The sequence below is a fragment of the Kryptolebias marmoratus genome, linkage group LG13, assembly GCF_001649575.2.
Source record: "Kryptolebias marmoratus isolate JLee-2015 linkage group LG13, ASM164957v2, whole genome shotgun sequence".
NCBI lineage: Eukaryota > Metazoa > Chordata > Actinopteri > Cyprinodontiformes > Rivulidae > Kryptolebias > Kryptolebias marmoratus.
The window spans coordinates 7,571,914-7,599,372 of NC_051442.1; the positions used below are offsets into that span (position 1 = coordinate 7,571,914).

The following is a 27,459-nucleotide window of genomic DNA, read 5'->3' on the forward strand; positions in this document are numbered from 1 at the left end:
ATATATATATATATATATATGATTAGAAGATAGTGTATGGAACACAAGGCGCCGACCTCGAATTACAAAGTGTACCCATGTATGAAGACAGTGACTGGGTTGGCAAAACCCACAGAGAAATTTCTATGAGAAAAGTTGCCTCCAGCTTTAAAGTACAAAGGGGCTAAAAGCCATTTGTGTTTGGTAATTAAAAAAAAAAAATTCTATATACATATATAATACATCAGTACACAAAATTGCAAAAGCTAAAGGCATTGGCAACTTGAGTTAAACAGGTTTCTCACTGAGGCAAAACAAAATAAAACAAAAGGAGGAAGAAAAAAAAGTCCCAAGCTTCCTAAAATTATATATTTTTCCCCCCTCACAAAACAGATTTTTTTGTTTTGTTTTGTTTTATTTTTTCTAAAAAAAATCCTGCATAGTTTAAAATAAGACCTCCTCTGACTTTCTCTTATTCAAGTGTAAGAGAAAATAACAGCATCTCCCCCTTCTTGCAGTAAAGACCAGGGAGCCAGTGAAGGAATAAAAAAACAAGAGACACAAGAAAAAAAAAAATATATATATATAAAAGCTGGGCCAAAACAACAATTTGCATTGAAGTAAAACAAGAACTAGAAAGTTAAAATAATAATTAAGAATAAAAACATATTTAAAATTTGTTGCACTTTCTTGTCCAGATAAAAAAAAAAGCTGTAATTTTAGCACAAATATGTTTTGGCCCAGAGTTAGTATTTCCAGCCAGTTTTGGTAGGAAGTTGTCGAAAAAAAAAAAAACAACCAAAAAAGGAAAAACTTAAATAACCAACAATGTAATTTGCTTGATTTCATCAATAACTTCAGGTTAACAAAGCTGGGAAAGCAATGCTAATTCTGCCTGCTGTAACACCAACTTTCTTTAATCATTTCAGCTTTAAAAAGTTCATCACAGTGTGAAAACTTGTTCTTATAACCCCTGTTGCAATCCTACATTTTGCATCGACTAGAAGACAATAAAAAAAAATTTAAAAAAAGAAACTGCTTGGTATATAAATATAATCTATATTGGTCATTATACTTTTTTTTCTTTGAGATATACAGTCATAGATTTAAAACTCTGTTGTACAAATGCAACATTGCTAATCTCTGCTGATGAGTTGCTTTTTCTGAAGAAACGTGTTCGGATAAATTTGCGCCGAATGGGTGGAAACTTGGGGCCCCGATTTATATGAACTACAAAATAAATAACTGCGCTGTCTATGTGGGCTCAATCTTCAATACTTAAGACAATCCCTGCAGTTTCCTAAGAAAAATACACTCCTGACAAACAAAGGGATTAAAAAAAGGGGGGGAATAACACTGAGGAAGTGACTCCTGCTTGAGGAAATTGCAAGAACAATGTAGCTACAAGTGTAAAAACATCTCAGAGGAGCAGAAATTTGAAGCTTTAAAAATAATTTTCCCCCATCGACAGGATAAACTGTTTATATGTAATGGTTCCTGCTGTATTTTTGTGTGAGAATAGCCTTTTTTATGTAAAACTGGCATTTTTGGCAGGTTAAGAGTAAGTTTTTAACTCTGAAGAATAAAATAAACGGAATAATTTATGATAATTGTGTCAAATATTAAACGGCTGTGCACAATAGCCCATTGTGATGTTTTTCTAAATTTTCTGGTCTTCCTTCAAACTTATCCTCTTTGAGAAGAGATAAACCAAGAGTGTAGCTTTAGCTGTAGTGGACAAAGTCATCTTTGTTTTACGATACCTTAAAAAGGTTTGAAATCACAACTTAAATATATATATATAAGCTTTGTTGCAGTTAAATGATTCTATAAATGATCACAAGTCTGGCTATAGCAAGAAAAATAAAGTTGTTCCAGATATTATTGGTGACGGTTTTCCTGTAGCTCACATACAAGGCACAAAAATGATAAAGAGAAATGTTCATTTTAAAGCACCTTTGGTGTTCCTGGGAGGTACTTTGGTGAAACAAAGTCAAATAAAAAGGTAAAAAGCCAAAGTAGCCTAAAAATAAAAAATCCCAGTTTTAGTGTACTCAGAATAAATTATGCACCCAGTGCTTTTATGCCAAGAAGGTAAAAACCAGGCCTTCAAAAATTTCCTAAGAATGCCGATATATGAAGCCAGGCAATATAAGCTCTTCTGATTCCCGTTGCAGCTTTTGATGCGTGTCACTGTGTGGTGCCGCCGAAAGGTGTGAGATGTCCTAAGTTGCTCGGAGTTTTTGGCAAGCTGGTGCAGAAAATGAACACAGTGTTGGAGAGAAGTCTGAGAGGTTAACCACATGTAAGCTTACTTGGAGGACTAGAGGTGAACAAAAGGTCTGAGGTCTCTGAGGGTGTGTGTGTGTGTGTGAGGAAGCAGCTTGCAGGGAATGAGTCCTCGCTAGGGGCTTAGATTAGCGTCCAGGCGCAGCCAGTGAAGACCCTGCCGAGTGTAGCGCACCAGTTCTGTCATGGTGCTGGTGTTGAAGATCAGAGGACCCATCACTTTGTCCAACTCCAGGAAAAAATCTGACAAAAGGACCAAAAACAAAAGGAGGTCACCAGGTAGTAAATAACTGTTTGATCTGTAAAATGTGGGGGAAATAAACAATCAGCCATCCAAAATGGCATTTCATTTTAAAATGTAAAAAATAGAAAAAATTAAAAAATTCAAGGAGTTAACAACCGTTTCACCAGGAAATATTGATCAATTTGAAAATACTAGCAATATAATAACATGCATATAGCCTCTTAAAATAGAAAACTCTACTCGCATTTATTTAATATTTTGCCCTTTTTTGACCTCCATTCTAGGTTTTATTTGTGTACAGTGTACTTTACTGCTCAGCAATATATGCCCCAGGACAGTATGAAGTTTTAAAAATAAAAATGCTAGACTTGAATGGAACATAGTTCTGCTTAATACATGGAATCCTGCAAAGTTTAAGTGGCATTTGCCTCACATTTCTGCAATAAGAAATGCAGTAGCCGGCTGGTTGAGACATTCCTTAAAGTATATTGTGATACACAAGAGTGATACACTCCTGAATTCTACCAGTATTTGTTTTTTAACAGAGTTTCTTGGACAGGTGGAGCTAAAAGCAAGTAAAAAATTGAGCTGCAAACATCTGAAGCTCGTCACCGGTGCACCTGACCCCCCCAGTTGTGGTTGCGATGGCTGAAATATAAAACCTCGATTCAAACGGGCCTTACCTTTCTGCTCCTTGGACAGTTGCTCGGCCTGGTCCCAGATCTCGGTGGCATACAGGAAGTTGGAGGTGACCTGGACGTAGCTGGCAGCCATCTGGTGGATACGCTGAGGTATGGTCACAGACGAGCTGGCGCTGCTGCTGCTGCTGCTGCTGACGGATGAGTAGCTACCTGCTGTGCCTGGTGATAGTTTAGGCGACACTGGAGAGGGCATACCGGCTGCCTTACTGCGTATAAAAACAAGGGACAAGTGAACAGAGAAAAATTAGTCTTAAAGTGCTGGTTTGGTATACAAAATGCTAATAATACAGCAGCAAAAACAAGCTGGGTCTTAAAACGCTTTTTTTATCTAAATCATAAAAATGATGCCTCCTATACACTCAAGCTTAACTCTCCAAACATCAAATGAGCACAAGACTTACTTTCCCATTCCAGGAGAGGGAGCCTGGGTGTTACTCAGAGAATTCTGTCAAACGAAATCAAGGAAAGAACATTATGTCCACAGGAAGTTGCACGTTTGCGGATCATACCCGCGTTCATGGAATCCTACTGCGTTTGAAATGTGTCCAAGAAACGAGTGGTTTTATGAAACAGACGCACCTTCAGGTGTTCTGTGAGTGTTTTGGAGTATTTCAGAGCACTGTCTTTTCTCAGCTTGAACAGCCGCAGGTAGAGGAGAGACTGGCATCGGAGGCTGGAGGGAAAAAAGGCACAATTAATATCCCTGAAAAGAAGGCAGCCATGACCAGATATGTGATGGCTGCTTATTTACACACAGTTTAAAAACAAATGGTGTAAAACGGAAACGACCATACACAAGTGTTTTTGTGGGTTAAGGACAAAACAACACTTTCACCACATGAATCACGTGCTGTCAGTCATACTCACCAAAGCACAGCAAGCCTCTTGTCCGCCGTAGTAGCATCCGGGGCCATGTAGCTTTTTAACTTCATAGTGTATCTTAATGAGGAAGCAGAGCGATGTTTAGTTTACGTGTTTTTATTTTAATAAAAGTTCATAAACTGCCTTTCTGTAACAACCCCAGTAAGTTTGGACTGCACACTTCTAACGGGGCTTCAACTTCAGTGCAGCAGAACCACAAAAACACAAAAAGCTGGTTCTCACTTTAACCAGAATCCATCTCAACCACTGACAGCTTGTTCTGCATATGGATGAGGTGTTTTACAATGATGTGGTATGCTCATTTGTTTGCAGAATTTTTTTATTTATTTTTTTGCTTTTGGAAGTTTTCAAACATAAACCTTTAGAACTACGTGAAGCAACACTCATTACTGAGTAAAAAAAGGTGGAGTCCTGTTAGAATTTGAATTCTGAGACAGCGATGCATAAATTTGTCCTTACTTGATGAGCTCCACCGTTTCAGCATACATTGGGAAGGGTGATTTGGCTTCCTGCGCACTCTTCTCCAGGGCGTTGCCGCACTCGATGAAGGAAACCACAGCGTCAAGGTAGAAAACTGCCTTCACAAAACGGTTTACCTGGAAAAGAACGTTTCATCAACAAAAACGAATCTGTTGCATTCAAAGTTAGTGACCAGATACTGCTCCAATGCTTCATGTCTTTCCTAAAATGCAGCTCTAAATGCTGTTCACATGACAATATTTTGGTATGGTGGGACTGGCAGAGGCTGTACTAAACTGGCTGTAAATTAAATAAACCTATGCTTTCCTATGAAGTATTTAAAGCAACACTAACTCTTGATGGAAACAGCACCTGAACTAAAAGCTATTACTTGAAGCCACGTTAATGTTAACTGAGGATCTGTTTGATAAGAACTCAGGTAAAAGTAACTTTGTGCATCTATTAGGATTTTTGGTATTAAAAAAGTAAAAACTACAACTGCACCAACAATTTGATTCTACTTAAATCTAAATGAGAACGACATGCTTCAGAGAAATAGTTCATAACTCAGATTTCAGTCATTTCTGAAAGGCGTCCAGATAAATACAGCCATCTAACAAAATAGTTCTACTTTCATTTTTTTTGTCATGGACAAAAATCAGAAAAAGCTCAGAATAGGGGATCTAATTATTGGCTAATTTCCACCACATTTTTAAAATAACGTAGAACTTAGCATTAGCCGTTTAGACTGGTTAAAACACCAGAAATGTTGTATTAAATTCAATTTAAAATATCCCTTTTATTTGGTCAAGCTCGTTTAGTAGTTTTACTTTGCACAGCAATTTACATCAAAAGCTCTCAGCTGCACCCGTACTTAGCTGCACTTACCAGTGCGTCTGCATTGTGCTTCAGTTTCTTGGCCTCTTGTAAGTAGTGATCAGCTGAGTAAACCCTGAAACAAAATTATCAGCAGGTCAAATCGATTTACTGCCTTCTCCGAATCAAAGTAAAAAGCATAACCATTTACCAAAAGCGTCACACAATCCGACACTGTTCAGTTTGTACACGGAAATGTACAGTTATTTATATCTCTTTCATTTTTCCGAACTCGTTAAAAGAGCTTCTCGACCGTTAAATCGAAACGTGAAACAAAAGATGCAAAAAAAAACTTAAGCGGCTCCGTGTCGTCCCTTTAGAACAGCATGAAAAAGGACACAGAGTCCTGGCAGAGAGTCTTTTAAAATGGAAATTTACATAATCTTTCTGGCATGCGGCCACTTCTATTCATGACCTCCCCAACCTCCCGCAGCTTCATGCATCAAAGGCAACACTAGAGCCCCACAGCAGCTCTTTTTGAGCCCCGCTGAGGGGTTATCCACAGTGGAAAGAGCTCCTCTTACCTGTCCTCAAAAACCAGCTTGGATCTCTGAGACTTGGAGTCGTCCGTGGAGAGAGGAGGCACAGCCAGCTGGTTATTTGATAATTTTTCCTGCAGAGACAGCAAGGGAGACTGTTAAAGTTAATGGGGGAAAAAAAAATACTCCCAGTTTTGATGTGAATAATAAAATGGAAGAAAGGTGAAAATGAAGTCAGGAGAGCGTATCCTATTCTCCAAGCACTGGGTCTATAAATTGTATAAGACCTGTAAATTCAGCTGCTTGTTATAAAAGAGCATCAATTTTTGATTTGTGACTATAATAGTGCTATAAATAAATATGTATGCTGTGAAATACAACACAAACTTCTTGTTATTGACCATTCTTCTCATCTTAAAGCATTAACTTTTGTTTCTTCTCCGTACTTCTATTATCATTTCAGCTCCTCGGGGTGACATGACGCACAGACGGAGAGGGGAAGGACTGAGCTCACGCTTCTCGGTACAGAGTGTTTGAAAGATGTTCACAAACACGGAAAACACCTTACACCGTAGTTACTCACATCAACCTTCCCATCACGCGTGCTGCGCCCCTTGTCGTCTCCTTTTCTGTGTTTGGTGGCGGAGCCGCTTTTTGTGCCGTGACTCCCCTCTTTTCTGCTTCCGCTTGCACCTGACAGCAAGCTGGAGGACTGGCTGACTGTCCCCTTTCGACTTGGATGGTCTCCCTTAGGTGTCCGTTGAGGACCTGACATAGAAGGGGAGGGTACCGGCTCCTCTTTCTTCTCCAAAGGCCGCTTTGACCTGGTTAAAGATGAATCATTACTGTGTTAAATTCACTCTGCAACATTTAAATGGCCCCGTTTAGCTACTTCAGCTACTGAGATAAAAAACAAAAGTATTGACACTCAAAAGATTAAATATTAACATTACAGGAAATTTACAACACAGAGCATACCAGAGACGACAAACTAAAGGTTAACAGGTGTAGCTTTAAGAGGCCGAGTTGTAATAAAAAGGCCACATCAATCAGCTCGTAGGCTGGGATTTTTACCAAGGACAGTAAAAAGTTAATAGGTTTATTTTTTCAAATAGTAAAAAGAAAAAAAAAAAAAAAGGGGCATAAACTTGTGTTTTTCCATAACAAAATAAAGTGCTACAAAAAGCACCATGAGGGCCAGTGTTGGGTGAAACACAAGGACAAAAATAAAAAAAAATAATCCTAAAAATACTCACTCTTTACTGCTGTTTTTATGATGAGATAGAGACTTGTTTTCTGGCTTGAACCGCTTACTCTCTGGCTTTGTGCCTTCCTCGTCATTCTAAGGATAAAAGGGGGGGGGGGTGCACAATATAGGAAAACTTTGGTTTACTGGTGGGTTATGGGGCTTTAATTTATTTTACCTAAAGACAAACTTGTAAGTATATATAATACAGTTTCTGTAACAGCTAAAGATTTTTACTCTGGGTAAAAAACGTAAAATCAAAAGGACAAAAGAAACCCTGAAACTGACTCTACCTTGTGTTTCCTTTTGGACTTGCTCTGCTTGCTGAAGTCCTTGCTGTCTCGGTCTTGAGAGTCTTCCCTCTCCACTTTTATCTCTACAGGCTCCTTGTAAGGCCGCCCTGGGATCCTCGACAGCAAGGTGAGATCTATGGGAAAAGGGAAGGAAAGGGAAGGGAAGGGTTTCATTTGGTCCCAAAATAAAGAAACCCTCAGCAACATAAACACAACACAAGCGCACATAATAAAATGAGACTTTTAGGCTGTTATTTTAGGACGTATGAGCAGTTTCGACGCACCTATCTTAACGAGTAAAGGCTGCTGATGAGGCTGCCTGATGGGGTAGCGCTCCTCGGGATCACTGAGAGGCGACAGCAGCTCCTTCTCCTCCACAGGAGAAAACACACACGCGGGGGTCCTGATGCTCTCTGTGTACTTGGGTGTTTGTGACGAGGAGGGGATGCTGTCATTCCCCTCAGAATCTGATGATGACGAGTCCGTACTGACAATTTCACGAGACTGGGGAGTCTTGGTGGGTGCCTTGGTCTTGCGTTTGTCTGTAGTGGTGGTAACGGAGGCCGCAGAGGGCCTGGGTGAGGATTTGGGTTCTTTTTTGATGCTTGGCTTGCGGGAACCTTTAGTGGCAGCTTTGGGTTGGTGGGGAGGTATCTCTGGAGCTGGCTCACTCTCCACTTTTAGACCCCCCTTTGGTTCTTCCACCACAGGGGGCTTCTCCGACTTTTTAGGCTGCTTTTTACCCACTCGGATCCGAGGGTTTGTGCTGCCGTTACTCTGGGCGGGGGATTTCTGACGGCCGCGGCCGCCCTCTGCACCTTTTTGCGGCGCCCGCAAGTCCCTGCTCGGGGGTGGTGCCGCCGAGTCTTTTGACCCCCCTCCCTGGCTTCCATAACCACGCCCTGAGCTGTTATCTCGGCTCTCTTTTTTACACTTTGATGGGACATTGTTGTCTATGGGGGAAGCGGGAGAGAACTGTTTGGTCTTCTTGAACCAGTTGTCCAGCTGCCACTTGCTGGCCGTTTGCTGAAGGGTACAGAAGAAGAAAAAAAAAACAATTAAGAAACGGTCTTAGTGGGAAAAATATACACACCACATTCTTCAATGCACAACTGTAACAACTGGGTGTTACAGTCCTAAAGTAGTGTTACAGCAGTGCACAAAATTATTAATATAGGATTACTTCAGGCGAAGCGGGTGGCGGGTGCTCGTTGGCTTCACTGTCAGTCGTGCTGCTTTCAGTCTCGCTGTCAGAACCCGAGCTACTCTCTGAGCCGCTGTGGCTGCTGGAGTCGTCCCTGGATGGTTCAGCTGCTTCACTGTTATTGCTGTTGTTGGACAGACAGAGACAAACGGCGCTCGAGTCAAACTAACAGCACAACTGACTGCGTTTTAACTGCTGAAAACAATTACCGGTAGGCGTTTTTGAAAGTTAGAAGCACATCTGTCAATAACGTATTCAAGTAGGCCTGAAGCTTTCAATACATTCGTCTTTCAATAATGTATTTTTTTTAGGTTTAAAGAGTGTAAACTGTTTAATAATTTTATATCTTTTCATGTTAGAAAGAAAATAAAACGGTCTGCCAGCAATACTGCAAAAAATACCACGAGTTCATTTCAAAGATCTTACAACACTTCAATGCAAGTTCCTCCAAAACGAGGATTACTAAATCTGCTGACATTTCAAACCATGACTGAGTCAAAATCCACTCCTGTTTGAGGACAAACCATCTTTATCAAATACATTTTTACCAAAAAAAATACATTTTACTCTTTACTTCACCTTGCTGATGGGTTCCTTGAGTTATTCTTGGCATCTTGCTCTCCATCACTCTCTTCACTGCTGCTTACGTTCAAATCTTCTTTCAGCATACTGAAATACAAGATTTAAGCACACTTAAATCTTTCTATTTGATGTACAATTGCAATGACTGCTGCAGTTTTATGTAGTTAGATTGTTATACTTTAATGTAAAGCAATGCAAGGAAACCATCAAACATGCACGTTACACGTAAAGAGAGGAAAGACGAAGCGCTTACGTGGGAGGGTCATTGCAGTCTTTAGGCTGGTGGCTGCTGGAGCTCTTAGATGAGCTGCCTCTCTCTGAGACACAGACAAAAAAAGGTGCACGTATATAAATATACAAGTATATGCAAACACAAATAAGGGATTAACAAAAAAAATAATTTATTCTTTTACATGCAGGATGGAATATGAATTATGATACTCACTGTTTCCACTTGGAAAAGCATGTGTATCCTGAAGTAAAACACACAAAAAAACTCCATTAGTTTTTAGAAATTAGTATTTTTTCCCCCTCAGCTGTACAATCTGTCATGCATATTAACAGATAGATAGGATTTTATTTTTCAAGCATGTTGATATCTATGTGTTATGTCAGTACCGAATTCACTGACATAACCAAATAAGTCATAAGGGCAGTCTCTTTATAGGTAAAAACAAAGTTTGGTGGCTGCATATGTTTTCCAAGAATGCTTTGCTCCACATGAAAATAAAATATTGTTATTTACTTTTATTAATTTATAACAAAATCATTTCAGTCACTTAAAAACCGCTGGCTTAGTGCTGACCTTGGTGGGGAATGGAAACTTGGAAGGCTCTGTTTTGCAGGGAGTGTGGATGGCTGTGAGTGGAGGAGGCCACGACTGAGTCATTTCCTGTATTAAAAAAGAAAAAAAAAGAAAGAAAATGGGGGAAAAATGTAGAGATTAGCTTTATGATGTAGAGCAAACATGAAACACGCCTCCTTCACTTCTTTCTTTACACTCATAGTGAACTGCCTGTATGACAGTAGAACTAGTATGTGAAAAAAAATACAACTATGTACATACCTTCAGAATTTCATCAACACAGTTTGGATCACCGGAGCCCTACAGAAAGAAACAACACCCTTAGCAGACATGTTCACAAACATAATCTCAGTACAACAAGTGAGAGGTGGCTTCCATTTTGAGGACCATGTGTCATTCTGAAGGTATGAGAGCTAAGAGTTCATTCAGATCATGTAGAACAAGCTGCTGAGGTTTGCAAAAATATGTCAACCCTATAAACACAATGTGTGTTTAAATGAAAAATACTGCTGATATTTACACGCACAATATATGTGTAGTTTTGAAATCTGTTTGTCTGAATAGTGATTTGTTTTGAACCTTGACATTTAAGACACTTGAAGACTGAAGCCCTTTAGATGAAGGCTTACCTCTACGGGCTGCGAGGGGATCTTGAGTTTGGTTAGCGAAGCCTTGCTGTTGGGCTTCACATCTCCTATGGTGCTGCTGTGCGACTGTCCGCTGTAGCTTTCCGCCTGAGAGCTCTTGGCTTCTGCAGTTTCCTGGCCATCCATAGGCCTCACATAAGCTGTGGGCTTCTGCAGCATGGAGCTGGGCTTGGTCATGAGAGCAGGAGGGAAGGCCTGACTCGAGTGCTGTCCGCTGGGGAAGGAGGTGTGAACTCGTGAGGGGGAGTCCCAGTTGGCCTCTCTGTCTCTCGGAGATCTGGAACGGTAGCGCTCCTTGCTGTGATGCTGCTCTGCGGACAAGGAGCTCCGCGAGTGGCTGCTGGAGGAGCTCAGAGAGCCCTTGGCCGGGCTTGACGTGTGCGACTTCGAGTGATCCGATCCTCCGCTGTGTTTACTCGACTTCTTTTCTCGCACTTCACCTCTTTGGCTACTGTTGCTGCCGCTACTGCCGCCGTTGCTCCTCTGGCCGCTGTGTCCGCCGGGGAGTCCAGAGCGTTTCTGGGATTGGGATGAAGACCCGACCGCTGCCGGGCCAACAGGAGTCCACTTACTGCTCTGGCTCCCACCACCGCTACCAACGCCACGCTGGTCCCCACCAAACAGAGGTGGGCCGGATTTATCTTCAGAGGAAGACGAGCTGTTAGAAGGTTTACCTCCGAGCTTTGGAAGTGTGTCACCAATTGGTTCTTTCATTTCGTCGTAATTGCCCAGCATGCTCTGGATACGATTGGACAGTTTATCTTCTTTGCTGACCTGAACAGAGAACCCACAGGAGAAAAAAAAAAAAGTAAAATTAACTCACAAAATGTAAAAGCAGAGAAAAAGAGGGGGGGAAAAAAACAACTATTAAGAACAAAGTTTTAACTTTTGGGCTCCCATCAGAAAAAAACTTGCCAAAAAGAACAAGCTTTATTATGTATTTTACCACCAATTCCAGATTTAGAATAATTTACTGAGAAGAGAAAAGAAAATGTCACAAAATACTGAGAGGCCCCATCAGCAACTCACAAAGTTAGTTTGTGTAAACTGAGCCCGGAATAGTTCAAACTCATCTGAACTCAGTTAAGGGTCAACCCACAGTTTCAACACAGAGGTTAATCAATCACTCTGAGGTGCCAGTCGACCTGTTGGAGTCTCCAGTTTCACACGCAGCTTGACACCTCTGTTTTGTTTGACAGATTCACACTGAGGGTGTGGAAACACAGGCAGTTATCTGCAGCAGGAAATGTAAGTGACTTGGTCATAACGTGCACTCCACCACCTCCTGCTAGCGCGGCCCGGCTCTCATCTGCGCAGCTAGTGGAGAGTAAAATCACTCATTTCTCTTCTAGCTTGCTGGTTTCAGTTTTTGTAGCGCGAGCATAAATGACATGCTTTATTTGAGCACATCTCACCCAAATGGAACAGAAGCACTCGATGTTTTACAAGATCTTCATTCAAGTTTTTGCACTAAAAGGGATACAAATAGTAATTCTAAGCAAAGTGATGATGGAAATGTTTCAACTAGAAACACTGTAAACAGCAGTTTGTTTAGCTAAGTATGTGTTTAAGGAGACAAACTACAAATCTTTGTTTGCAGAATAAAGGCATATTAAAAATAAATATTGTATGCACAGTTTAGAGACAGAGTATAATGTTGTGCTCATTTTATAACAAACAACAAAGTTAAAAATAATAGTGTATTAAAAACATTTCTGAAATGACTGTGTGTGTGTATGTGTGTGTGTGTGTGTGTGTGTGTGTGTGTGTGTGTGTGTGTGTTTAATGCAGAAACTAACCTCTGTAAAACCTAAACATGAGTACTTGACTTGTTTTAGTTTGGCAACAGTAATTCTCTGCTAGCTTTTACAAAATTTCTTCCAACATTACACTTGTGTAACAGGAAATTGCAAAGAATAAACTACTTAGTCATAATTATCTACCCAAATGTGAGTTTATTTACTTGATCTTTGTGTTTCAGACGCAGCCTACACGAAAACATAACGGTCCAAATCACTCTTCCCTCCATCTCCTTAGATCTAAGTGCATTTTGTTTCAGAGGGTCTCCTTCATGTTAGTTATTCTTCACTCAATTTGTATTTGTGGTCAAATATTCAATTACATTATTTTAATAGAAATAATACTTCTAACAAAAACAACGTAGCACATTTGTGACGCTCTTCATTCTGAGTAGATGAATAAGCAAGTTAACTTTGCACCATAAACATGTTACTGCTGCGTTGGTCTACATTTGAGAGGCCACAGCTGCAGCTGCGTGCACGCATGGTCTTCAATGCAGAACACTGTAAACTTCCACTCAGTGGAGCATGACAGTCAGAGAGTCAAAATAAAGCTTACATAAGACTCACACAAGCAGTAGGGAAGAGTTAAAAGGTACGTACGGAAAACTTGTGACTTTAACAGTTTGCTTTTTCTAAGTACAATACGCACATTGTATGCCATGAACACAGAAACACGTTTCTAAGAAATAAAAAACAAAAGAGTAAATTTTTTTTCCTGCAAATGTCTCTTTCATCGGTAAAGGTCAAGGACATGTCTGTCTTTAATGTCAGCTTTTATCTTTCCCTTTGTTATTGTCCAAATACACGCACGCACGTACACACACACACACTCATCACTCACCTTTAGTGGCTTTTTCTATTCCCAACCTGTCAGGACACATTCCTCACTGCCTCTTTGACGGCTAGGCCTAGCTAAGGAGAGGAGCCACTTACATCTGCTCAAATATGGATAGTGGCAAAGATTAGACCAGTTCGGAGAACCGAAATCCTCTTTACAATTGTATTGGCTGGCAGGAGCTGGCTGGCCTATATCTGCGTCTGCGAGCACAAGCGGAAGACGCAGGAGGAAGTGCAGCAACGACACTCCGTCTTGTTTGTTTACTATTAACAGCTGTGCGACCAAACAGCAAATCAAGAACTGGAATCGTCAGCAGACTGTTTTGGATGTTGTGAAGTTAGCCAATTACGGATTACGAGAAAACTGGTCAATATTATGTTTCAAACCACACATCAGTATCGAGCATTTCGTTTAATATCTGATTATGATTAACACAACCACATGTTTTGTAAGTTGCCCTTTTAAAATTTGTGAGATCATCCTGATCAAAACAAGATAAAACATCACAGTCAGTAAACTTTCCAACATGTTGAAACAAAACATCCTATCTTGACGTTTTTATCTTTCATAACAGTAAACAAGAGCATGAACAACGCTGCACATCTATGAAGCGTTCTGACGAGGCAGCTTTCACTTCCTGTCAGCGCTGTGAATACCTCCGAACAGATCGATTACATGCCAAACTGTGACTTAGACTTTAAACAAACTTACAACTTTATAGGGTTCAGGGAAGAGAGGGGAATTCGCTGGAAAGGCCTCTCCTCCTCCCTGCTGGATTTCTTGATTTCTCCTTTCTCTTTCTTTCATTCGGAGCACATTCCGGTCCTCACGGTTCATGTTGCTTAAAAAGAAAAAAACAAAACAAAAACAAACAAACCAAAAAGCAATAAGCAGACTGTGTGTATATCAAGACAAGGCCGCATTATTTAAGTACCACATTTATGATGTAAACCCCGGGCCTAGAAGAATACAATTCTGCAGAAGTTTATCCAAAAATCTTTCAGCTACAGGAAGATAAGCGTTAGACTCTTATCATATATTGGTTGCCGCGTTCAGCACTTGATTTTTGTAAACTTTTCTTTTTGGTATACTGCAAAAAGAAAGCCTCCACATCATAAACAGAGATAATCACAGAGATGACCTGTGGGGAAAGTAGCCTCTAATAAGCTTAGGCTTGTCCAGACACAATACAGTCGCTTCCTTCTACTTCTAATAATCCTCTTCTACACATTTTCAATGTAACTGTCCACCACGACTAAAAGCAACAAGAATAATTAATATGGAAAACACTAAGAGGCAATTTTACTAAAATAAAAATCTAGGAATCAGTTAGAAGTGAGGGTGGTCTATTGTTTACATGCTAGAATGTGAATTTTTTTGAGGTTCTGGACAAAAAAGACAAAACAAACCAAAAAGATCTGTTCAGCTACTCATCACCACCTCATAACAGGTCATGCCCTTATTATTATTTTCCATCTGAGCATTATCTGCAATGCAAACACAACAGCAGAAAAAAAAAGTCATTTTAGGGCAATGTCCCCCTAAGTGAATGTGTTTAAACCAACCATAACATGTTATAAAACTTTGTGAATCAGTTTTCGATTACAAAAAAAGGCACCTTTAATTCATTAAAAAGCTGCATAAAGAGCTGTCCTGAATTTCACTAAAACACACGGAGATTAGACAAAACATTCGCAGCTAGCCCTTCCATGGAACCAAAAAGCCTTCAGAAAGCACCGTTTTCAAAACAGCACTTTTTCTCACTTAGGCATGTCACCTACCGTGTTAAAATGCTCAACTTTTACCTCTAACCATGACAACAATGATTTCAAGGACTTTGGTGAAGAGAGATTGTGCAGGAACTTTCAGATTTTCTCCGCAATTACACATGACAAACTGGAGGTTTTTGATCTTTACAAAAGTGTAACTAAAACGATTACAGTGACCACAAAGTGAAAAGATTAGACACAGGGAAGTCGTGCCAAAGATGGGAAAGGCAGACGAACAGAAATGCAGATTTAAAACAAAGAGTTTATTGTAACAAGCTGATCTTAAAGTCATTTATCAGGGCAAGAAAGCTCGCTGTAGATGGAGACAACAATCTTACCAGTATTTACAAAATGCTAAGTTTTTTATAACTTCTGACTACTTGTTTGTAAAACTCATCCATGAGTCTAAAGTGTTATTTCCCAAAAAAACACTTCTGGCTGTTTCAAATCATCCATGCCGACCAGATATGAGTCAATACCTGTGTCAAAGAACGTGATTTACACACAGCTAGAATACACTTCCTCAAAGCTTAAAAGTCACCAAAGCCATAATTAAAAGCCAAGCAGTCCTTGAAGGAATGCGTATTGCCCACCGCCTTTTGTGCCGGAGATTTCAACTAAGATCACCCTAAGCTGAGAAGCAACAGAGTTGTAGCAGTTTTGATCGAACCTCATAAATGACGTTATGCACAGTCTCATGAGATATTGTCAGAACTTGCAAGATGTGACTGCGCTCAAAGAATGTGATGAGGATGACTCAGCTACGCCCAGCTCAATATCTGTAAAACCGACTGAGTTCAAATCGTTTTTATGTGGTAATGTCGATCATCTGTGGTGACCATCTCAAACTCGGGTGAGTCCAAAAGGTGATCAGTCGTAGATGTACATCCGGTGATTACTTTCTGAGTTTCATTAAAATCTGTTAACTGGTTCATGAGATATTTAGTTAATCCTACAGATGAACACATACCCACAGGAAAAAAAAAAACATTAATGCCTCTTGCCTTCGGTGAAGAGCGATAACCAGTAGATACTCAGCGAAACTGACCCACAAAAACAGATATGTTTTATTTCTAATGCCAAGTAAGTGGAAGTTGTTATTAACAGTTTGGTCAGTGAAGTAAAAAAATCATCATTTTAATGTACAGCACAGCTAAAAAGTAAGACCATACCAAAACCAAATGCCCTACAAAACACTTTTCATAATAACAAACTTACTACAGCTGAGCTGACTACTGACTACCTTGTGCAGACATCTTGTGTCTGTGACAACTAACAGTGGAGATGATTTACTAAAACCACATTTCAGTAAACTCTGCCTAATGATAGTCATTCTGTCTACTTTACCACACAGCTGACAAGCACAAGCTTTCATTTGAGGGTCTTTCATGTTATAAATGTTGTGTGTGGTTAAAGCAAAAGCACTCTAAATAAGACAATACGTTTTTACTGGTCAGACAAGCAGTGAAATTAAACAATGCGCCAATACTGTCGTTATTATGCCATAATGGTAGTACATTGAAATGTAAAAAGGCCTGTTGATGTTGGTTGGGAGTGGGGGTGCTTGTCTGAATGACCCACTGTTAGCACAACTTTAATCAAACAACCCGGCAGCAGGATCCTTTGTAAACGTCGCTTGCATCCATTTCGTCCACAAACTGACCTGATCTGTTGATTCTTATGGTTTGAGTCGGGGGTGAAACTCTGTCACACTGTGGCACAGCTCGAGAGGAAACTACTGCATGCAAAACTCAACTGTCTGCCGCTGGTTTCAGCCAGCTCGAGCAGAAATGCGATGGCCAATAATGTTTGCAACTGAGAACCAGGAGTCTGCTTTTGTACTTTTCGATAATCAGACCGGCAGCTGAAGTGTGGGAAAAAAAGGGAGTAAGTTCAACTGGGAAAGGGAGTATATTATGCAAGCTTACTCTGACCTTTGTTTGAAGAGAAAAAACACAACAAAGTACACTTTTGGTTTGAATAAACAAAGTGCTTCATATATATTCAAACTAAAGAGAACAAGAAAGCTGGTGACATGATCACAACAGAGTCGCTTTCTGATTTCAATCTGTTCTTTTATGCTTATAAATTGCCATTAAACATATTAATCCTATTAAATTTAAAGAATGTTTGTACACTATTATATCACTACTATCATAAGATGAAAGGGGTCTTGCCAGTCTTAGTCATGAATATCTTAAACTTACTTTAAAATGTAAGCTTTAATTTTTCAAGTTAGGTGTATGGTTGTAACTTTCCAGATAAAAAAAAAGTGTTTATTTTTTAGAATGTAGTAGCCTAAACTGTACAAGTTCAGCCAATATTTACATGTACTCTTCAGATAAACCCACACAAAGACCTTTCTAATAATGTAAGATTTGTTTGTAGATACCTAGACCAAGCAAATGGGAATTTCTGTTCCATAACTTTTGTTTCAAGTTAGACAGTCAGATCAGGTGAGCTTTGACTTGAAATTTGGCCAAGCCTACATGCAAGGCACAAGTCCTCCTATGCATATCTAATGACAAAACAACAAGGCAGAACTTCTACTTTCTAACAAACATACATAAAAAGCTTGCAAATCTCTTCTCACGCAAGTTTAAAACAAGATTATTATTATTATTAGCGTGTAAAGTATTGTGGTGATTCAACAGCGTGCTGAACAGAAAAAGGTCAAAGTCTTCAGAGTTGAGAAAACAGTTCAGTTCTATCTAAATTAATCAGGTCGCGTGTCTCTTTCTAACTTACAACATGACGACCACAACTTGTGTGAAATAGAAGTAACTAGGAGCTGATGCTTATCTGATTATTATGAATACAAGAGGGGGCCTTTGTAACGTAGCCATTCTGAAATGTCATCTAAAAATAGATGAAAGGCAAAAGTTTTACTTGATGTATGTTATGACTAAAACACTACATTTTCTGTATAGCTAAGATATGAAGTAAAACATCCAACTAGTTGAACATTTCTTACCCTGACTGAGAGGCCATGGCCCCAACCACTGAAACATTGGAAGGAGGAGGGTTCAAAAGATCTTCCAAGGACTCACAAGTATTCTTGTCATGGCCTGTTAGCCTGAACTTGTCCACCAACTTCCTCCTGTGAAGACAACCTAGTCCCTTTTTGTACTAAATGTATGTACAAGTGTCCAGCTGGAATAGTGCAACTACAGTTTCTTTACTCGACTCAGTGCATTTCCTTGGAGTGGAGACAAATCTGACTTAGGGAGGGGAGGTGACTGCTTGTTCTCGGGAGATACCAAGTTGGGCAACGGCAGGGGTGAGTCACATGCTAAGTAAAGTCTAGAGGCAGACGCAGCTTTTGTTTCTGTTTTTGTTCTTCTAGAGGTTAAAGCGTGACAGAGAACAAGCGACCCAAAAGACGATGGGGGGTGAAAATGTAGGTGAACCAAAGAGAGGAAATGTGAAGAGTGACCAGAACAGAGAAAGTCAGCGAGAAAGGAGAGATTCTTAATATTAAACTTTTAAAAACACATTACTCTTTGGTATATTATAAGGAATCATCAGGCATAAACACAATTATAAATCTGTATCTCTTTACCCTAAACATGACTAGTTACACCAATAAATTAGAGATTATTGTGGAGTAAATTGCACCTTAAAGTTAAATAAAGGCTACAGAAAGTAAAGTAACAAATATTAAACATACAATAAGGTTCAAGTTAAATAAATAACATCAAAGAACTAAATTAGATTGATCCTAAGGTTGCTTTACAGGTCAATTAGGGATTAAATAAATAAAAAAAGAGAGCAAACAGGATCCCTGAGAGGGGAACAAATCTCCCCTCTCTCTGCGATGGCACGGTCCACCTCCTCCCATATAAGGACATGTTATTTTACACCACAGGCCCTCTCCTTTACCTGACGTCACAGACTTCCCCCCCAATCAGAGCTCGTCTTCTCATCAACAACGTCCCTCCCTCCCCCCACTATGCCCCGAGCACAAAGCAGAGCACCAGTGAAGCCTGTTAAAGGAACAGTGCACAGGTTCCCCGGCCTGCTGCTCGTAACAAACATGACACATTTTCATCAGCTACGCAAGATGATGACACATACCGGCAAATGTGGCATCACCACATGTCGCAGGAGAATTCATCTACTACGAAGATGGACGGTATCACATCTTCAGTTTGAGCATATTTCTACAGATTTCTTATGTCAGAGGTTAATCCAAAGATTGGCTCCTTGTGAAAGGGCACTTAAAGTCAGGCGTTAAATTATGAATTTTGATATTTGACTGTTTACAACAGCTCCTAATCACTTCCTTTTTGCAATTTATTTTCAGTTTTTTAATTAAATATAAACCAGGTTGTTCGGTTAAAAAGGCAAAAAATACAAAAAATGGAATAAAGCATTGTTTACGTTATATTAAGAGAGGTTGTATAACTGTGTCGAGGTTCATACTCAAGTACACTTGAGAACACGATCACAGTTTGTCACTACTTTAAAGGGGAATCCCGCAGATCCTGTCGATGAATGAATGAATGAGAACGTTGTACCCAAATGACTTAGTTTTGAAGAAATGGCAGCTAGAACTTTTAATGAGGAAATACATTACCTTAATGTCCTTCCTGAAAAAGATGCAGTCCAGATCAGTGGACCTGTACATCACTTATAGTGTACATCATTGGAAGCTATTTACACCCACATCTTCTGAATGCAAATAAAAAGTACCAATAATAAAAAAATAAAAAAAACAGCTAAAAATGCTTTTTGCCACCAGGTGAAAGACAAGTTTTACTCAGGCTGAAAACTACTCCTTTTATTACAGTAGGGACATTTTTACTTTTGTGAGAATTCTTTACGATGGAAAAAAACTCAATGTATCGTTCACTTTAGCACAAATGGCAGATATCCTTCGACTGAACCTAGAAGGAGCAAGGATTAAAATGTGACAAATATCAAAACGACTGGTTTCTGTCGTGTTGGCACACTGATGAAGCTAATAACATTTATTTTTGTCACGCCTGAAAGGAGTTCAGATATCAAAACCCAAATGTTTTGCATGTTTTGTAGGTTACGCATGTATATTTGCAAAAGACTCATCCGTCATGAGTGTTTTGCTGCATCTTGTGTAAAGTCACGGGTTCAGATTGGCGATCGGCGCCACCACCTCTGGTGCCTTTCTGACGCAAATTCACTGACAGCAGGAATTCCAGAGGGAGCGTCCAATCGACTGATGTCAACCTCCCTCTACGAGCAGCTGTTTGGGCAGGACTCCTGGGGACTTTTGCCATAATTGAAAGCAGCTAAAAAAAATTTTTTTCTGTTTCTATGTTGGCAACAGCAAATCTTTTCTTCAAGAAACTCTGAAACCTTAGTATCTCTAGAAAATCAACTGGATAGTCGTTTTAGAAGAAGGACAGAATAAAAAAAATAGCTCGTTTAGCTTTTAATATGTCTCCATGCCTTCCGATTAAAGTATGATTAAGAAAACTCGGCTCATGTTTCTAGTGTGATTTTAAAACTGCTTACATCCTTTTTTAAAGGTGGATTTGAAGCATTGAACAAGCTCACCAAGTGGAATGCCTCAACTCATAAATCACTCACACCCTGAATAAAAAAAGGGGGACCTTTAACATCCACCCAAAATTTAAAAAAAAAAGAAAAAGCTGTGAGTGTTGTGCAATTAATTAAATTGATTTGGGAGCTTCTTCCATCTGACACTCAGCAAATCTGTTTGCTGACAGGAATTTTCCAGGAGAACTTTGAAACAATCAAATTTTAAAGATAATTTTTGAAAAGGAAACGCTTGTCACGCACTAAATATTCATATCTAAATAAAAAAAAAAATAGTTTCAGTAGTCACCACTGTGACCTTTTGGACTGACACTAAAGTGTGTATAAAAGCAAGCAGAGTTCTGTTTGTGTTGAGCTCCTCTCAATCAGCCTATGCCCCGACTCAGACAACACAGAACATTTTGTGCAGGATACTTTCTCTGCTTCTTTGCCAGTGAAACATGACACACATGAACACACTGAATTATCTTGTTGAAGGACTTGCTCCGTTCGACCTCATCTTTATGGACACCAAACCGTCAAGAAGCTTTTAATTTTTAGCGTGACCACTTTTACCGACTACTGAAGTGCGTTTATATTTCAGAAAAATCAACACTTCTTTGGCCCTGAAATAATGTAAAGCCCCAGTACTATAAAGCTTATCAATTTGTTTTAGCTTGAGCTTTTAAAAACCAGCTTTGTACCAATATTAAATGCAGATAATTCCAAAATATTCACAAGGAAACCCATACTTATTTCAAATCCACATTATATCCAGCATATATTTATCTATAAATCAGCTTCTTTTAACCTGAGACGATACACCTAGTTAATAAAGTCAGTTATTTTTTCTTTTAAAAACTACATTTATCCAACAGAAACTTGACCTTAAATAATAACACTGCAAACACAATGCTACATATAATCAAACAATGTTCTGATCAAACAACACTATAAATCTAATGAGGGATTCAATACATTTCGGCATTTTAAGGTTATTTACAAATGTAAAAACTTCGTCAAACCCACAAAACTGTAAATTGTTTTACAATTACATCTTACTGTAGCTGTACTGTTTAGAAGCTAAAATTAAACCTCTGGACTCCATAAAATGTGCAAAAGTGGATGTGAGTGATTAAAACCATTAAGCTGGACACGATTAAGTAAAATAAATATGACAATAGTTATTTACAGGAGCCTTAAATTGACAGGACGTATTAAAAAAAAACAAATAAGATGCTTGCTGTTTGTATTTCTTACACGCCACAGTTAGATGAAGATTGCAAAACAGAAACATGAAACTCAAAAGCTGTTTACAAGCACGACTTTCATCCATTCACTCTTTTCTTACTGGACTTATTTCACTATTAATCTAGTTTCTATTTAATGCAAAACAACCAACCATCTCAAAAAGGAATGTGGCTCTCAACGAATCCCATTCCAGTTTAAAGGGAGATCTTACTCATCTAACATTCGACCGAGGCTGGTTATTGTAATATTTCTAAAACAGGCACCGAAGTATTTCACGGCAGAGAGCTATGGAAAATGAAATGGCCTTAATGAGCTTCACCTTCACAGGACTGCGTAGCCACATGAGAGCTTAACTCTCATCCCAGAGAACAAAAGCAGAACAGATGTGCGAGGTCAGGACACAATGAGTAGCAAATTTTTCTGCTGTGTGAGCAGCGGAACGGGGAGTTTAAGAAAAGAGCTGCTGATGTCCGATAAGATTTGGGCTAATTAAAGTGGCAGACTCTAGAGGAGCATTTCAAGCAACTCACTCCTGACAAGCTCATTTTTCTAAAAAAAAAAACTGAAAATAATGTTTGATTATAAAATTGCCCACCTCAGCTACTGATACAGTTAACTCTTTGAGCGTCGACACTGAAAAGCACCTCCATCTTTACACTGCAGTCGCTCTGACATGTGTGACTGCTGAATCAGCTTTCACATCATCGCTTTCCTGTTTTTATTTTTCTGGATGGTTGGGTTTTTTATTTTTTTTGCCATCTAGCTACTTCTGCATACTTTGTGCTGTTTTAGCCATTCGTATATTAAAACCTTCAGGCCAATCAGGAGATAGACGCCATGACTTTTAGTTGTGGTAACTTTTACACTTTTCAAAATTTTTAACTATATTTAGAAATCTCTTTTTTTCCACAGATATACATGGACATCACCTAAGTTCCTTCCCTTTTAACTCGGTTTTAGCTCCTGATCTGCTAGTTTAGACTTTTAGCTAGGCTTTTGCTATTTTTTAACTTTGTTACCATTTTGCTACTTTTAATGAGCCTTTTGAGGTTTTTAGCTTGGGTTTTAGTACATTAAACTAATCCTTTTGCTACTTTTAAATTCCAGCTAGTCTTTTATTTTTAGCTAGCATTCTGCTTTGAGCTAGCCTTTTGCTACCAGAAACTTTCAGCTGCCCACTCACTACATTAGCTTTAAGCTAAGCTGTTGTTACTTTTAACTTTGGCTAGCCTGTTGCTCCTTTTAGATTTTAGTTAGCCTCGTGCTTATTTTAGCCTTAGCTAGCCTTTTGCTCCTTTTGGTTTAAGCTGAACAGCTCAGTTTCAGCTTCTTAAGTGATTTTCGTCCAGCACTCAGCATTCACACAGACACACACTTTTCTAGTCTAGTCTTTGAATTCAGTTCAATCAGGAAAAAAAGATGAAGATGTTGAGGCCTTCAAAAACAGTCTTTTATGGGAGGGTTCAAACTGGCTGAAACATCCAAAACATCCAGCCTGTGAAAGGCGGTGTAGAATGACTGACCTCACTGTACATTAGCTGCGACGAGGCCATAGGAAACATGCGCTCTCTGCTGTGTCTGAAATGGGTAAACAAGCCACCAAAACAATCTTGACAGCGCATGTGCCCGGACAGCCGAGGAAACAGTTCAACTGGGGCCTGTAGGCAAAACCTTGAACAGGAAGTGCAGCGGATTTTCACAGCAAGCTGCGTCATAGGGAGCACAGTTACAAAATCACTAATGTGCCGCTTACTCAAGTCGTTTGTTTCCTCTGTATTCAAATCATCTGACATAAGTGACATCTGGGAGCAATAAAGCAATTTGCCTGGGTCTCATTCGTCAGCACAAATCAATCAGTGGTTGCCCTAACGCAAACTATTACACCCAGCAATCGCGCAGACAAATGTTTCAGCTCCATCTCACTAATCAACGTCTTTATTTACAAACAGCACAGCGTTAAACACAGCTGATGGATTTTTAAACAGCATGTATTAGCTACAACTTTATTATTGAACAGTAAATTAAATTTTATTTCAGGGGAAAAAACAAAACAAAACAAAAAAACACCCGATCCTGGTTTTAATCACCTGACGCCAAAGTGCAAATGCAGACATGTTCAAGTGCCTGTCTGTTAGCAAAATATCTCATGAATCACTGGGCCAATTTTAAGGAAATACACAGAAATTAATCACTGGATGTACACCTACAGCCAATTACCTTTTGGGGCCAACCCTATTCAAGATGGCCGCCACAGCCATTTGACTTTAGAACATACAAAAATTGCTATAATTTAGTCAATTTTACAGAAACAGTGCTAAAATTTGGCACAGTTGTAGCTGAGAGTCATCCACAACAGGCACTCTGAGCGTGACATCTTGCAACAAAACGGTATTTTTAAGACGTGGTTATTGCTTTCAGAGCTTTCATATTCACAGAAGCAGCTTTAAATTGAGTTTTTAAAGTAGTACACAAGTTGTACTCAGCACATCTCAGACACCCCCCACCCCTTCATAAGTAGATTTAAAACTGTATTTACTTTCCTGTAAAAAGCGACATCCTAATCTGTCTATTAGGGCAGCAGAACCTATCCTACCCTCTTGTTTGTGGCTTAAACACATCAAAAACAAAACTGTCTCAGCCAGCGGTGCCGGTTCACAGCTGACATCCTGTGTAAGCCCTTGACCTTAGGCTCGCCCCCCTCCATTAAGATAGACCTGCTCTGGTCTTGGTCCCGAAGCACCACAGCTAATCCCCCCCCATCTTCACCTGGATCTTTGATAATGAGAGAAACACTGGACTTATGATGCATTTTCCAGCCCTTCCCCCAACCGTGACACATAAAATGGCTTCCTAAAACTAATGTCAACCCGTCTCTCTGACAGAGCAAGGCACACTTTATTGTTGCTTTCCAACCAAAAACTAATTTTAATGATGATCATGAGTACTTTGATTAGTGAAATTAGTAAGGGGGATCTTCTGAAATCAGTGTTTTACACGGATCTCGTGGATTTTGGATTAGTCACACTGTAAAGCAGACAACTCAGCTACTTGGAAATCTGAATTACCCAGTTTTAAACTCACCAAGAGTTTATGTGTCCATAGTTGTACATACTGTACATTTCAGACTAACGATGTGTTAACATTTCCCACAACTAAATAAACTAACAAACACTAGGTAAACTCGTAACTTGGTAGTAATTCGCACAGTTGCTTTTTATTTTAAGTTATGTCAGCCACTGTTTACAGCAGAAAGCAGCAACATTAGACCTGTTAGCTAAACCACACAGGAACAAAAACAAGCTTAGCACCAACCGGAACAAAAAGCGAATCCACGTACAAAAGTGACATCTGACGCTGTCGTGCTGAAATAAAGAACATTTCCCATGCCCAGAAGTCAAAATGCCCCACGAATGTCCAGCCTAACGCTTAGCATGAGGGTAATAATACGCTCTCCCCTCAGTCAGGACTACCTGCATCTTTAACCGTAACGCTACGGGTAGGAGAGGCTAGGCTAGCTAGCTTCGAAACCTTTTATTTATGCGGAAATCTCAGCTAGCGTCCACTTTAAATGTCACACAACCGCCAAGTGCAGTCAACCACCACGTAACATTTTGTTTCCCTCCCCGATATCGAGCATCCTCACCTCTTGTCTCCTTTTAGGCCCGAACCATTCTAGCTGTTGGAAAGCTCTTTTTTCTCTTTGTCTTTTTCCACTTCCAGTTACACGCAGAATGGACTCAGCCGAGACGCTTTAACACTTAAAATACTAAAACCAAACAGGCGGCCCTCGTGTTCCCCTCACGGCTCAGCTGTACATCGAGCAGGAAACAACGGGAAATCATTTTCTCTCTCGTTTAATTTCATTACTCCTAAATAGAAGTGGCTGATAGGTAAGACTGCTAGCTAAGTTGAGCAGCCAGCAGGTACAACAGACAGGACAGGATGCTGCGTTCACGGGGAGTCGGAAATATGTCAAACCCACCATCTCAACAAGTATCCGAGAAAAAAATTAACTTTCCGTTTTTTCTTCTTTTTTTAACTATAAACATCAGATTGTAAAAAAGCAAAGCCACCTTTAAATTTTAAATTAGTTTAAACAGTACTGGATAAAAGTGCACAGCCATCTTGTTTCAGGAATGCCAAACATTCTTGTAATTGTTTCGTCTTGAGCCATGGCCCTTCAGGCTTTGTGAACATTTTTCTTTGAACACTAGCTGCTTTCTCACTCATTTCCACTTTTATTTAGATGTTTTATTGCTTAAGATGCCAGTGAATTATTTAACCCGCCTAAACTCAATGGATCAACAGACATTTTAATCATTTTAAATGTTTTTCTTAAGACTTTACTTACAGCTAACTTGTCACAAAAGCAAATCATTTGCTCCCATCTCTCTGATGGTGTTTAGGAAAAATGCTAAAAAATAAGTTTGACAGGCATAAAATAGTAGGCCTCTCCTTAGCATATGTTGGCACAGTGTGCAGAAATTCCTCAAATATTATAGAAACACAGACAAGTGGAGGACAAAGAAACAATATCTGATGGTCTTATATAAAAATATTTTTAAAGGGCGTGTGTGTGATCACCCTAATACAGTATGCTGTAAAAGAAGCACTCAAAATCTAATAAAATCTTTTATAATGTCCTTCGTTTGTGTTGAAGAATAACTTTCCAAACCCCTAACAAACATACAATCTCGGTTTTGACTATTTCAACGTATTTCTAATTATATTTGTGCATGTTTTTATCAAACTTCAACACCTTTTTAACATTTCTTCCCTTAAAATATGAAGACATTACCAGTGATTAAAGATCTTTATTTCAGAAGTGAATAAAACCAGTCATATAACAACTGATACACAACAATGACAAACATATGAAGGGTCTGAAAAGAGAAAATGTCCACAAGTTACACCAACATCAACATTAAGGCTAGCCATAAAGAGATGATCACAATTCCTACTGTAATTGAACGCAACATTTCAGTGACGCATAGGTTGTCCATATTTGACGCACAGGGGGAAAATCAGGCACGTCTCATTGTTCCCTGCTGGTCACTGATAGCTTGGCTTGAAATAACAGAAGCAGACGGCTGAATTCAGTTCTAACACAACTTTGATTTAGTTCAGAATAATATATTTTTTTTATGTATGATTTCATGCTTTGCAATGAGTGCCTTTAATGTGAATCAAATCTTATTCAGAACTTTTAAAATGCTCATAAGCAGCAATGACTCAGTAGGGTTGTTCTCTTCATTCGCAGCTCAGGTAGAATGAGCTTCGAAGCCAAAACTAACTTCTCGAGAGCTTGCCTACGTGCCTTACCTGTGCACACAGCTCAGTCTGAGTCCTCTGTCGACCTGTGGATACTCAGCCCAGGCTGTGAGCGGCTGCAGTCACAAAGTAACTGAGAGGTTACGCGTGTTGCTACAGGGAATCTGAGATTTAAAAAGAGGAATGCCACAATGCTGGTCACTCTCTGTCCTGGATCACATATTTGCCTGTCGGTCTGGGAAACCTACCGGCAATCTATTAGTCCCAAACTGACTGTCAAGCCCTGAAGCCACAGCGGCATTCTGCTTTAGTGACTTTGCTG

General features: G+C 39.5%; 1 protein-coding gene across 6 annotated transcripts; it reads right to left on the reverse strand.

Annotated features, from left to right (window-relative positions):
* Positions 1 to 25,807, reverse strand: aff4 (AF4/FMR2 family, member 4). 6 transcript variants are annotated; one of them, XM_017421361.3, is made up of 21 exons: positions 25,510 to 25,807; positions 14,038 to 14,167; positions 10,669 to 11,460; positions 10,301 to 10,339; positions 10,040 to 10,126; positions 9,680 to 9,707; positions 9,488 to 9,551; positions 9,232 to 9,321; positions 8,632 to 8,776; positions 7,733 to 8,474; positions 7,449 to 7,582; positions 7,166 to 7,251; positions 6,493 to 6,733; positions 5,955 to 6,043; positions 5,443 to 5,506; positions 4,555 to 4,691; positions 4,081 to 4,152; positions 3,793 to 3,886; positions 3,615 to 3,658; positions 3,196 to 3,419; positions 1 to 2,511 (listed from the first exon to the last, which is right to left on the reverse strand). In XM_017421361.3, exons 2-21 carry the CDS (start codon positions 14,161 to 14,163, stop codon positions 2,384 to 2,386), a joined length of 3,426 nt encoding a protein of 1,141 aa, XP_017276850.1. In that variant the 5' UTR covers positions 14,164 to 14,167; positions 25,510 to 25,807; the 3' UTR covers positions 1 to 2,383. The 6 variants fall into 6 exon arrangements, with proteins under 6 accessions (XP_017276850.1, XP_037834968.1, XP_017276851.1 ...); XM_037979040.1 differs by lacking the exon at positions 25,510 to 25,807 and adding an exon at positions 25,179 to 25,453; XM_017421362.3 differs by lacking the exon at positions 25,510 to 25,807 and adding an exon at positions 18,146 to 18,718.
* Positions 25,808 to 27,459: the final 1,652 nt, after the last annotated feature.

Bases quoted from the DNA above. Each gene is read 5' to 3' on its own strand.
- aff4 (XM_017421360.3), bottom strand. The intron at 7,252-7,448 runs GTAGAGTCAGTT...TTTTATCCTTAG, and splicing joins AGTCCAAAAGGAAACACAAG to AATGACGAGGAAGGCACAAA. The intron at 3,420-3,614 runs GTAAGTCTTGTG...TTTTATACGCAG, and splicing joins CCCTCTCCTGGAATGGGAAA to TAAGGCAGCCGGTATGCCCT.